General features: G+C 55.5%; 2 protein-coding genes across 8 annotated transcripts in view; both read right to left on the reverse strand.

The window, feature by feature from the left end:
* Positions 1–557: 557 nt before the first annotated feature.
* Positions 558–3,648, reverse strand: HOXB7 (homeobox B7). Of its 2 annotated transcripts, none has more exons than XM_065909514.1 (2): positions 3,116–3,634; positions 558–1,371 (listed from the first exon to the last, which is right to left on the reverse strand). In XM_065909514.1, exons 1-2 carry the CDS (start codon positions 3,513–3,515, stop codon positions 1,121–1,123), a joined length of 651 nt encoding a protein of 216 aa, XP_065765586.1. In that variant the 5' UTR covers positions 3,516–3,634; the 3' UTR covers positions 558–1,120. The 2 variants fall into 2 exon arrangements, with proteins under 2 accessions (XP_065765586.1, XP_065765587.1); XM_065909515.1 differs by having other exon boundaries at positions 1,234–1,371; positions 3,009–3,648.
* Positions 3,649–4,957: 1,309 nt separating this feature from the next.
* HOXB8 (homeobox B8) overlaps positions 4,958–12,273 on the reverse strand; it is a 12,955-nt gene continuing 5,639 nt past the window's right edge. The window contains exons 1-4 of one of the 6 annotated variants that reach the window (XM_065909804.1): positions 10,879–10,906; positions 10,072–10,130; positions 6,906–7,377; positions 4,958–6,123 (exon numbers count right to left, since the gene is read on the reverse strand). In XM_065909804.1, the coding sequence (XP_065765876.1) occupies positions 5,816–6,123; positions 6,906–7,329 (732 nt within the window). In that variant the 5' untranslated portion in view covers positions 7,330–7,377; positions 10,072–10,130; positions 10,879–10,906 and the 3' untranslated portion in view covers positions 4,958–5,815. Of the gene's footprint in view, positions 6,124–6,905; positions 7,826–8,786; positions 9,351–10,071; positions 10,131–10,878; positions 10,907–12,273 lie in introns of those variants that run through there. The other 5 variants (XM_065909803.1, XM_065909799.1, XM_065909802.1 and 2 more) reach the window with 5 other exon arrangements.

Below are 12,273 nucleotides of genomic sequence, written 5' to 3' on the forward strand. Positions count from 1 at the left end.
GAACGCTGGGGTTTGGTTTGGCTTGGTTTTGTGAATGTGTGTGACTGAGCGTGTGGACTCAAGGACGTGTTTACTTGGGGGCAAATGTGAGTCTGTGTGTTTATAAGCCACTGTGTGAGTGTTACCCTGGTATGTATAAATGTGTCTGTGAGTGAGTGTGAATGTAGGTTTACTTGTGTGAGTGAATGTGAATACATGTGTTCTGGAAAGGGTTTGGGATGTGTGAATGCTTGTATATTTATTTGTGAACATAATGAATATGGGTGTTTGTGACTCTGTATGACAAGGTATATATTTATGTACAATGTCAGCCTGTAACTAGATGTGATTGTGTGCGTTTGTGTGTCAATGTGTGTTAAAAAAAAAAAAAAGTAAAGGGACAACATATGTGTGGTATCTGGCCAGAGCAAGGGACACGAGGAAAAAAAGAGCAGATACCAGCACATTAAGAAATGAGCCGCAGCAGAAGCTGGGCACCGATATGCATGACTATCTCTCACCCAATCCCAGCCTTAGAGAGACAGAAAAGAGGACATATATTTATTTTTAATTTCTTTTATTTCTCCATCTTTCAGATATACACAGAACGGAAAGAGGATCACAGGGCTGGCAGGAGCAAGGAGCAGCGGGCAGACCAGGTGCACAGAGGGGACACTTGAGCTAGTTGGTGGGTCCTAGGGGCTCCCTAAGGCCCCTTCAGGGCCACTACTGGGAAGTTGGGGGGCTCAGGACGGCAGGGAACCACACACAGTCCAGACCCAGAGACCACAAAGACAGCATCAAAGAGGGGGCTTACAAAACAACCAGATTTTACCAAAGACCTTACAATTAGCGACATAAAAGAAGGGGAGGCAAATTCCAGAAAGCTACAGAACAGGTAGATGATGTCCTTGCCATATTGTACAAAACAAACCCGGCGGACTTTCCTATAGGTAGTATTTTTTTCAGTGTTAAGAAACCAAAATTTCACCTTCTCTCCTTAAAAAAATGTTAACTGCTTTCCATTTAAATAGTTCTGTTTTTTGTTTTCCTCTCTATTTGACTTGAGTTTCCTGGTTCAGTTCCCAGAGCTGAGCTTCTCTTTCTTTCTCTCCCTTTCTCTTGTCTCTTCCTCTGCCCCTCACTCTTCCTCATCCTCCACCTCGGCCTTGTCCTGGCTGGCGGCCCCGGGGCCTGAGGTCTTGTTCTCTTTTTTCCACTTCATGCGGCGGTTCTGGAACCAGATCTTGATCTGTCTTTCCGTGAGGCAGAGCGCGTGCGCGATCTCGATGCGCCGCCGCCTCGTCAGGTAGCGATTGTAGTGAAACTCCTTCTCCAGCTCCAGGGTCTGATAGCGGGTGTAGGTCTGGCGTCCTCGTTTGCGGTCGGTCCCTGCGCAGAGTATTTACGGGAGAAAAATCAGTGCGTGCAGAACAAGCCATGACAACGAAAACCATGCTAGTGACCCTGGAGTGCGACTCTAGGCCTGGCGTGAGGGCTTTTGGCAAAAAGAAAAGGAGACAAACCGCCTTATAGGTCCAGTCTACCCCCTCCCCCATCCTGTTATGGAATGAGGAGGAGGTGAGAATTTGCAGATTTCCTTGGCACAGTGGAGTTGGTCTGAGGGCAGTTGCCCTCTGATGACTATTTTTCAATGAGTGGCTGAGGTTCAGGCTGTCCTGCCTGCCCAGACTCTCAGCCCTCCAAAGCAATCTTTGGGCCTCCGGGAAGGCACAGGGGGAGAGGAGACACAGCAGCCTGCTTTGGGGTGGAACACTCAGTACCTGGCTGGCGGGGGCAGAGGGCAGGGGAGAGCTTCCCAGGTTAGGCCCCAAACCCTGAGGAGGCTGGAGGGAGGTTGTGCTGGGGGAGGTGCTGGTGCCAGCCCTCCTAGGAAGGAGACAGTGGGAGGAGGGGTTGGGGGCCTAATTTCAAGTCAGATAAAAGCCAAGCTGAAATGTTTATGAGCAGAAAAATTTGGGCTTTAATAAATCAGCTGGAAAGGCAGTTGAATTATGGAGCAGGTAATGGGGACTGTGACCACTAATACTGATGGAATAAGAGCTGGGCTTCTCTTGGCCCTCAACCCTGGCTGGACTGGGAGCCTCTGACCACACATCTTGCGTCTCCTGGATCTTGAGAGAAGCCTCGGAGTTCAGGGCAACAAAAGAAGGCTGTCTGGGACAGGCTTGTCAGGAGACCCCCACAGAGCCTCTGGTTTCTTGGGGTTTCTGCAGTAGTTGCCTCAGTGGCCTGCACTCTCTAACTCTTGATTTGACTTCTTGGAGTCCTTGTTTCTCCCCCAAGAGGACATCCATCCTTCTGGAAGGACACTTGCAAACTTGTTGGCCAATTCTCCAGGGGTGCTAGGAAGGGCACCTGAGGAAGTCAGCTGGCCTCCCCATGAGGCCTCTGCTCCTTTCTATAGTTCTCCTGCCTCCCCCTTCCCAAGTTCACTGGGGGGTCAGAAGCCTCTCTCTTTTGGCCTCAGTCCCCCTCTCTCCACCTGCCTCTGTGTCCCTGACTGAATCCTCATCTCCTCTCACACGCCCTCCTCCCGCCAGGCCTCTAGAGCCCACCTCTAATTGTCCAGAAGGGAATAATGGGGGAGCGGGTTGGCTGGGAGGAAAGGGGGAGGGGAGAACTGCTCAGAGCTACAGCCCCCTCCCCCAGACCTTATCCAAGCTGGGGCTGAGGGGACACACCCAGAGATGAGATCCCCGGCGGGGGAAGAGAAAAGGGAGGGGGGAGACCCTAATGGCTATTCTCTGCAAACCCCAGCCTTCCTCCGCAAGACAAACGGCCTCGTCTCCAGCCCGTGCCGGCGCGGCTGATAAATATTTAAAGCTAAAAGGCCGGGAGGAAGGGTGGGGGTGGGCTGGGGGCTCAGAGCGCCGCGGCGTCGGCGAAGAGGGATCCGCCAGGGAAGCAGAGCGAGCCTGAGAGCACCAAGCAAAAATGGGAGGGGGGCGGCGCGCCGTGTCGCGGCTCCGGGGGAGGGGGCCGCGTCCCCAGGGCCGATCTCCTACCAGGAGCACTCTGGACGCGAAGAGGGGCGGTTGGCCGGGAAGGGGGCGCCTTCCGGGATATTTGCCCGGGCCACTGCGGCTCGGGACGGCTCGGTGCGCGGCGTTACCTGAGCTTCGCATCCAGGGGTAGATCCGGAAGTTACTCTCGGCCGCCAAGTCCGAGTCCCTCTGCTCCTTGGCGCCCGCCGCCTTGGCAGAGTCGCCGGGACACACCCCGGAGAGGTTCTGCTCAAAGGGCGCGCAGTGCATGTTGAAGGAACTCGGCTCGAGCCCGTAGCCGGTCGCGTAGACGCCGGCTGCGCTCTGGCCCGCCATGCCCCCCCCGCCGGGGTACAAGCCCTGCATCGAGGCGGCGAAGGAAGCGCCCGAACCGGCTCCATAGCCCGGGCGCTGGGGGTTGGAAGCAAACGCACAAGAAGTTTGTTCGGGGAAGGCTCCGGTAGCGAAAACCGAACTTGCGGCAGGATATTTAGAAAATAAAGCATTCGCATAATACAATGAACTCATAATTTGGCCGGATGATTTGTAGGCAGGGACGTTTTAGTGTCGGTTTTACGAGATTCCTTGATATATTACAGAATTAGAGTCCAGATTTACACCAAAAAGGACCCCCTTTTTCCTCTCTGGACCACGTGACCCCACCCACGTGACGTCCCCTCAGCCAATGGCCGAGCAGCCTCCCCACGGCTCCCGGTAATGTGGAAAAAATTGTGTGGCGTTGGATTTATAAAATATGATCAATAATGAATGGGAAAGCCAGGCCCTGTGGATTGGGGCTGGGTGGCTCCAGGGCCGCTGTCGACCCCCGTGGGCTGGAGGCAGCTTGCAGGCGAGATTTGGGGGAGGAAGGGATTGAGTGGAAGGGAAAATAAATAACCTGAGAGAGATCCGAGTTGTCACCACCCCCCCATCCTCCCCAGCCCGTTACCCAGCCAGAAACAAGCGCAGGGATTGCACACAACTGGTGGTGGGGGCGGGCAGGCCAGGTCTTTATTAATCTGGAGCGATTCAGCCTTGCTGGCCCTTTGGGGAAACTTGGTCCGGACTTGGTCCGTTTCTCCTGAGGTGAGGCGCGAGGTGAGCCTGGCCTCACGCTTTCTGTGTGTGCGGCCCAGACAGAACGGGCAGGGATGCAGCGAGGTTTCGTGGGCGCTCCCAGCGGTGCGGGATCCAGCCCCAGGGGCGTTGGATGCTGCAGTTTCTGATGGCTTTAAAAAAAAAAAAAAAAAAAAAGGTTTGAAAATATAAAAAGGAAGAAGGTGGGGTGGGTGGGAAGAGAAAGGAAGGGAGGAGGGTGGCCCGGTATGCTGCTCTGGTTCTGGGAGGCGGATGCCTCAGTCGAGCGTGGCTGCTGGAGAAGCAGAGCGAGAAAAGGAAGGAAGGCGGCGAGCCACCACCTCGGCGCTGGGCGAAGGTAGCCAAGTCTCAGAAACGGAGAGGCAGGGAAGAGCATCTCCCTTCTCCTTCTCCCCCCACCAGAGTACGAGAAAAATTAAAATATAAGCCAGTTTAGCAACTCGGTTCTGCACCTCTACCCCTGCGCGCGCGCGCACACACACACACACACACACACACACACACACACGAGAGAACACGCAAAAACAAAGCGGGAGGTGCGGGGGTTGGGGTGGGAAAAAGTCAACAGCCCAGGCGCATCTCTCCAGCGTGGCCTGGGCGCGAGGGTCTCCGGGGCCCGCAGCCTCGGAACGCGAAGGGAGGGGGTTTCTCTCGGCTTCCCTCCCTCGTTTCCCTTTCCTCCAATCGCGCGCAGCCGCCTCCCTCACCCCCTGCGCCCCTGGGCCGAGGGACTGCACCACCTGCCTCCAGCCTCCGCCCCCTCCTCTGCGCGGCCGGGCCTGGCGGGCGCTAGAGCCGGTAGACCTGCTCCCCCCGCAAATCTGCAAGGCGCTGGGAGCAAATGAGGAGCGCGGGTCGGGCCAGTCTCGGGTTCTCGCTTGTAAACTTTATTGTAACTCTTCCGCCCTTTTCAGGCGCAGACAACAGAACAAAGTATAGAGGAACAACAAAATATATAATTAGCCCTCCCTCCCCCCAATAAAGCAATTCACGGATACAGGATACATTCTCTTCACAGTAAACCTAAGAACACTTTTAACAATTGCCCACAGCGCGCATGCTAACTAAAGTAACCTCTTTTGAGAAACACTTAAGACGAAATTGTCAAACCAAAGCGGCGGGCGGGGGTTGGGGAGGCGTGGAGGAAAAGAGAGAAGCCAGAGAGAAAGCCAGCGAGCTAGGAAGGACAGCGGGGAGGGGGGTGGGTGGGAGGGGAAATGAGGACGAGGCGAGAGAGAGAGAGAGAGAAAGAGAGAGAAAAGAGAGGGAGGGAGACAGAAAGAATTACGGCGTGAATAGGCAGTTTCATGTTGTTGGGAGAACTTAGCAGAAATCGGTACCTCGGTCATTACAAAGAAGCACGTTCAAAGGAAAAAAAGACCATTGCACAAGGAGGCTTTTTACACGGGGCGGGGGCGTGGGGGGGGGGGTGCTCAGCCAGGCCGCAGCCGCTCATCCTCGCAGGGCGAGGGAGTCCATGCTTAAAATCCTTTTCTTTCCCCCTGGCCCCCAAGAGAAGGGAAGGAGATCCACGGTAGCTCACACACAGAAGCTATTACGAGATACTACCACTAGCGGGGACTGGCGCGGCGGGGACGCTGCGGTGGGAGGCCAGGCTCCGGGCCCCGCTCGCGGGGCCAGAGCTCTCTCGGGCGGGGGCGGGCGACGGTGGCGCGGTCGGGGGACCGGCGGCCCAGGACGGCCGCGGCCCTGGCAGTCCCAGCTGGAGCCTACTTCTTGTCGCCCTTCTGCGCGTCGCCCTCGTCCGCCGCCTCCGGGGCCCGCTCCAGCTTCTGTTTCTCCAGCTCCTCCTGCTCGCATTTGCTGCTGGGGAACTTGTCTTTGTTGTTCTCTTTTTTCCACTTCATCCTCCGGTTCTGGAACCAGATTTTGACCTGTCTCTCTGTCAGTCCCAGCGCATGCGATACCTCGATCCGCCGCTTGCGAGTCAGATAGGGATTAAATAGGAACTCCTTCTCCAGCTCCAGGGTCTGGTAGCGGCTGTAGGTCTGTCGGCCTCGCCTGCGTCCGGCGGCTGCTGGGAATAGGGGAAAGGGCGAGACAGAGGGGAGGGGAGGGTGGGGGAGGGGGCAGAGACGGAGAAGGTTGGAAGATTCGTGAACCAGCCTAGGAGACCAGTATAATAAGGGCAAGGGACCTTCTACCCCGCGCAGGGGCGGGGGCGCTGGGAGGCCGCGGTCAGTGGAGGGGGGGTGAGGGGGATCAGCCACCACTGAATCTAAGGGAGCCAGAAAGGGGTCCCCCCTCCCCTGGTAACCAGCTCCAGAGAGTTGGGCGGGGGTGGTTGAATCTATTAAAAGTGCCATAAACTTTAGAAGGAAGGATGTGAAGGAGGGGGAAAAATAAGAATAAAAAAAGCCGGGATGGGGACGAATGGACCCACCTTGAAAAGCCCCCAGAGCCTCTGCCCCAGAAGAAAAGTTTCTTCAGGGTAATTAAACTATAAAGCAATTGAGAAGTGCAAAAGTTGAGCGCCCCCACTCCCACCACCCTTTCTCCACTACCCCCCATAAAACAGTAAAAGGGGAAAAAAGGAGGGGAAGAAGAAAAGTCGGGCAGGGTGAGGGGTTTATGGATTCAGGAAATGTCGCTTAGCGACCTCCTTCAAGGGAAACAAAAAGAAGAAAAGGAAGGGAAGGGAGGAAGGAAGGAACGAAGGGGGAGGCTATCTGAAACGGAGCGAGCACGTCTTCCAGGAGCTGGGGACACCGCTGCCCGGCCTGCCCGGCCCCCTGCCCGGCCTGGGCCCCGGGTCTGCCTTCCTCCCCCGCCCCCCGCCGGCCCCCGCCGCGAGCTCACCTTGCGGGCGCATCCAGGGGAAGAGCTGTGTGGGCGACGGGCTCTGCTCCGACCCCTCGGCCTCCTCTCCCAGGCCGCTGGCGGCGGCGAGCTTGCAGTCGGCGTACTGCACCAGGTCTGGATCCTGCGCCCCGAACAGGCTTTGCCGCTGCAGCGGGTCGTAGCCGTAGAAGTTGCCCGGGTCCCCGTGGCAGGCCACCGCGCACGGGTTCTGCTGGTAGGGAGCGGTGGACAGCGAGGACGGCCCGTGGTAGAACTCCTGGATTTGCGACGGGTGCTGGAAGCTACCGCCGCTGCTGGGACCGTACACCACGGTGGGTCGGCCGCCCAGGTCCTGGGCGAAGCCGCAGTCATAATAATTGGGGCGCAGGGACTCCCCGGTTTTGTATTTGGAGAACAGTGAGTTGACGAAATAAGAGCTCATTTTATTGAATTTTGAGGCGGCGGCGGCGGCGGCGGCTGTAGTTGGGGGCTGTTGGGGAGGGGGTGGGGAGGGGGAAAGGGAGGGAGAGAGAGAGAAAAAAACGCGGATTCGCCGGCTCCTAGTCACCCTCGCCAGGAAAGGAGACGGGAAGGGAGGAGGTGGGGGAAAGAAAAGAAAGAAAAGGCGAAGAAGATCTCGAAGCCACCACACTTTTTGTGATTTCCAGGAATAGAAAAGGACAGCGAAGCCTCCAAAAGTCTAAGCTTGCATGGCAGCCGCGGCTCGCTCGCCCTCCCCCCACCCCCCACCCCCCACACAAAAATATACCGCCACTTAAAGAGGTCCTCGCTTTACATTTCGAAGAAGGGATGCCAGTTCATAAACAGTTTTCGGTGATTTACTTCCCTGCAAATGAGTTGTTTCATATTTTGCACTGTCTTTTCATGATCATTTGCATCCATTAGAGACCCCGCATCCTATTGGCTTCTCCGTACTCCTCCCGGACAGAACGCAGAGCGAGGGTGAGAGCGAGAGAGAGCGAGCGAGAGAGAGAGCGAGAGCAGAGAGCGCCAGGGAGTGAGGAGAGAGCGGAAAAAAAAGGAGGGGAAGGAAAAAAAAAAAAAAAAACACCCAGGGAGAGAGAGGGGGAGAGGGGGAGAGAGGGGGGAAGGAGAGGGGGGGAGAGAGAATGAATACGGATTAAATCTGTTTAACTACCTACATTAATGAGATATCTCTTGCCTCACAACAAATCAAATACCTTCGCAGACCACCCCCAAAGACTGATGTGGGGGAGTCACGGAAAAAAACACGCACACACATACACAACGCGCCAGGCGTAGGCACGCTGTTAATTTCGCGATTTTAACGAGGCAGTTGGAGTCTTTTTAAATGTCAGGGTCGCTTCGGAAAAATGTAAAAGAACACGGTTTAATTGCGCCGAGTTTTAAAAGGTCCTATAAATGTAATTGGTATTTTAATACAAGTTATCAAATCATACAGCTTCCTCTCCTAAACATATTTTCAAACAAACGAGGTAGTCATATTTAAGGCTTTAATGATCAATTTCCTTATTATTGATAAAGGTTTAACTATCGTGTGGAGGGAATTGGCTGGGTAACCGGCCCCCAAAAAAACGGCTGTAAACTCTTTAACAAACTATAAAACGCAATAAAGCCGAGTCTGTTGTTGTTTATGCCGCAGCGCATAAAAGCTGTTAGCATTTTACGAGTTCTTTCCTCTACAGCTATAAAACTGCAGCTTCGATCGCCCCCGCCGCCCGACTGCAGCACGGTGGGGGTGACAAAGCCGAAATGAGAATGATTATGAGGTTTTTTTTCGGCGCAAACGGTGACTTTTCTGAGATTTTCCGCCTCCTTCAGCTGTGGGAGCACCTGCCCCCACTCCCTCTCTGAAGCCCCCAAAGTAGCCCTCTCTGCCCCACCCAGGCCACTCACCAACTTTCCTTCATTAAACAAACAAGGTTTTTCTTTGGAGAAGGGATCCAGGAGGGCTTGAGGAGGCATCCGGAGGAAGAGCTGAAACTTTCTGGTTAATGGGCAGTGGAGAAATCCTGAACAAAGCTCACCCCGCAACTCATTCTGCAGTTTAACACAACCTTGGGTGGCCTGGGAAGGGGGTGCTAGAATGAGGAGGGGGTCTCTAGAAGGCACTGGGGCCCAGTAAGCAAGCCTTTAGGAGACCAACTCTGTGTGATGGGAGAGGGGCCTGATGCCACCAGTAGGATACCACCAGCTGGGCTGCCCTAGTCCTGCGCCCAGGCCTTGGGACCCAGTAACCACGCCCAGCTGGCTCCCAACCTTCTCAGGCCGGCTCACTACACCTTCCACATCACCACTAGGTGAGAGGGTCCCACCAGGCCTGTCAGCACGTCGGAGCCAGGGAAGAGCAACTGAGGCTGCCGTCCTGGAGTCTGGCCTTGATGCCTGCCATCCTGTGCCTTGCTTCCTCTGCCCTGGGCAGTGACTGCAGAGTGTGTGGGGAGGGGCACCTTTTAGCCCTCACTGTCCTTTCAGCCACTGGCCCTGCCTCACCTGACCTTGGGGTGGAGGGATTTGGATACAGCAAGGCCAGAGCCCCCCATGTTCTCTCCTTTCCCCTTGGGTGCCTCTAGTTAAACCTAGCTCTCCCTCCAGATCTGAGGACCTAGGGCCTGAAACACAGAATGCAGAACCCAGCTGACTGGATGCCACCCTGCCTTGCCAGTTGCCTTTGCCAGCCTACTGGGCCTAGTGACAGTGATGGCCAAGTTTTAGAAGGCCCCAAACTGAGGATTCGAACCAACGGCTTCCTGAAGAGGCTCCTTGACCAAGGAAAGGAAAGAAGGGAGACAGAGAGAAAGACATTTTCTAGCAACAAAGGTGGAGGCTTTACAAATACATTCAGTCTATTGTTTATTCATGAGAGAGTGGCTTGCTTTTGGAGGGGTCTTTTGGGGGGTTCCACTCATCCCCCCCCTTTGTAAAAATGAAACCTATTACCTCTTCTAAGGGGAAGGTACCAGTGGGGCCACTTGATCCTTCAAAAGCGAATCTGAAGACTGGAGAAGGGCTGATAGGGAAAGGGAGAAGGGAGAAAAGGAGAGGAGCAAACCAGGGTCTTGAATGTTCAGCGCCAGGCTGAGGGGGGTGGTGAGGCAGCGGGAGGCAGAGTTAAGTTGTTGCCGAAGCGAACATTTTTATCAAGTGCAGGGGATTTTATGGTCATGATTTGAGGACTCACCGGTGAGGTAGAAATTCAATGGCTTGTTCTAAATCATCCCTACACCGTGCCAGAAATTCCTGATGGAAGGAAAATGTTTCTATTATAAGAAAAAACAAGAAAGAGCGAGGAGATAATTTATAAACACCCAACGGAGCGCAGATTTATTAGAGAAACTCAAGTTGAGAAACTCCGCTTTCTGCTTCGCACCCGGTCCAGGGGGAGGAGAGGCGAGGCTGCAGAGTGGCTAATTTTAAGGAGAAGGGGGGCATCTATTTCTCGCGCAGGTTTGTCCGAAATGGGGGGCAAGGATCGGCCGGGCCCGGTGGGGAGGAAATGGGAGATTTGGAATCTAAGGGGCTGACAGCGCCGCGGGTCACCAAAGGAAAAACGCCTGGAGTCCAGGCCTCCAGCTGCTAACTTGAGAAGGGACCGGTGCTCTCCAGGTCTGCCTGGGGCCGGGCCGGGGTGCACGGAGCCAGAGCTCTCACCTGGAAACCACCGGACGCCGAGAGAACCCGAGCCCCTGCTTCCTGCACTGCGCCTGTCCCCACAGCCATGCAGAAAACGCAGTCTTTTCCGGCGGCCCAACTTGGCCCAGAACTACTCAGGAAATACCCGAGCCTTTCGCACCTCGCCGTCCTGGGGAGCCCCTGCCCCAGCCTGAGTCGCCCGGCGCCGCCCCGCCCAGCCCCGGCCACATACAAAGGCTCTGGAGCCTCGGTCCTTGCCGAGCCGCACCGCCGGCTCTGGGCACCTCCGAATGCCCGCCAAAGCCACGGATCCGTTCCCCCCATAGTGCCCCTATCCCAACCCGGCCTGGCTCACCCGGTTCCCTCTCCCGCCGATCTTGCAGCAGCCTGGGACGGCTTCCTCTCCATCCGACCTGCTTCTGCCGGTTCGCCCCTCTCACCTGACCTGCTCACCCGCATCCGCAGGCATTCCTCTCGCCCCCATCCTGGAAAATCTCATTTTTCTGAACCAATCCTCCTCTTTTATTTGGATCCACTGGTCCAATAATTACTATTATTCCCCATTTTCATGCATTTGTGGTCCCACGGAACATAGAAACTGGGTGAGAAGCCCTGAGACCTCCTTCTGGGGAAATCCGGAAAAAAAAAAAAAAAAAAGATCATTTGAGGAGAGGAGGTCAATCAACATCACTATATCTGAAATCTACAAAATGGGGGAAACGGCCATAATTAACCCTATTTTTATTCTGGCCAAACAATTCATGACTTTTGGTAGCGCTCAATTCATAGATTTCAGGGCCGACCGAGGTGTGAGGTGCAGCCGCGGGCGCCCGAAGCCGCCGCACCGGGGATTTTCACGTGGAGCAAGGATGCCATCTAGCGGCCGTATTGAGGAAAGGCGCCGCCGCCACCGCTCGCTCCTGCCTCTCCGAGAGCCAAGCTACCTCGCCAACAACCCCGAGAAACTTTCAATTTTAGCCTAAAAGGGGAGGAAAACGAGAGCGGGCGAACGGGAAGGCGTCGGAAATCAGGAAATGGTTCATGAAGCTGTGCAATTACATTAAAGATTTAAAAAAGAGAGAGGAACAAAAAGAGAGAGAAAGGATAGGAAGGGGAAAAGAAGTCAGCTTTTCTCTCTCTCACCCCGCACCTCAAGCCCTTAATTTCGGGCGGAGACGGCCGAGCAGTGTGCCAAGGCCCCTAAAAGAGGGAGCCGAACACTTTTCAAACCCAACACGATTGTTGCAAATTCTGAGGGAAAACAATTGGGCTTTCTGTGGGGGGGGAGAGGAGGCTCGAGAGGGTGGGACAAGACTGTAAAAGGATCAAGAGGCTGCTCGCGCCCAGACGTCTGGCCCCGCCGGACCTGCGTGTGTGTGTGTGTGTGTGTGTGCGTGTGTGTGTGCGTGCCCGCGCGTGTGTGCAAGGGACTTCTCTTTATGAGGCCCAATGGAGGGGGGGGGGGCGCTTACGAAGAACAAAGACTAGGGTCTCAATTGCGTTCTGTGAAGCGTTTGTGACAACAAAGTGTTCTTCCCTCGCCCCTCCCTCCTCGCCCCTCTTTGCCCCCCTGGGGCCCCCCGGAAACCCCGCGCTCCGCGCTCCGGGCGGGTGAGGGTGGGGGCGGCCGGGCCAGGCCCACCCATTCGCCCGCCAGGCCCGGAGCACAGGCCCAGCTGTGGCTCTCTCAGCTCCGGAAAGTTTCCCCTCACTGTTTGCTTTGCTGCTGTTTAGTTTCTTAACCTTCAGA

This window comes from Muntiacus reevesi, chromosome 18, assembly GCF_963930625.1.
Source record: "Muntiacus reevesi chromosome 18, mMunRee1.1, whole genome shotgun sequence".
Lineage (NCBI taxonomy): Eukaryota > Metazoa > Chordata > Mammalia > Artiodactyla > Cervidae > Muntiacus > Muntiacus reevesi.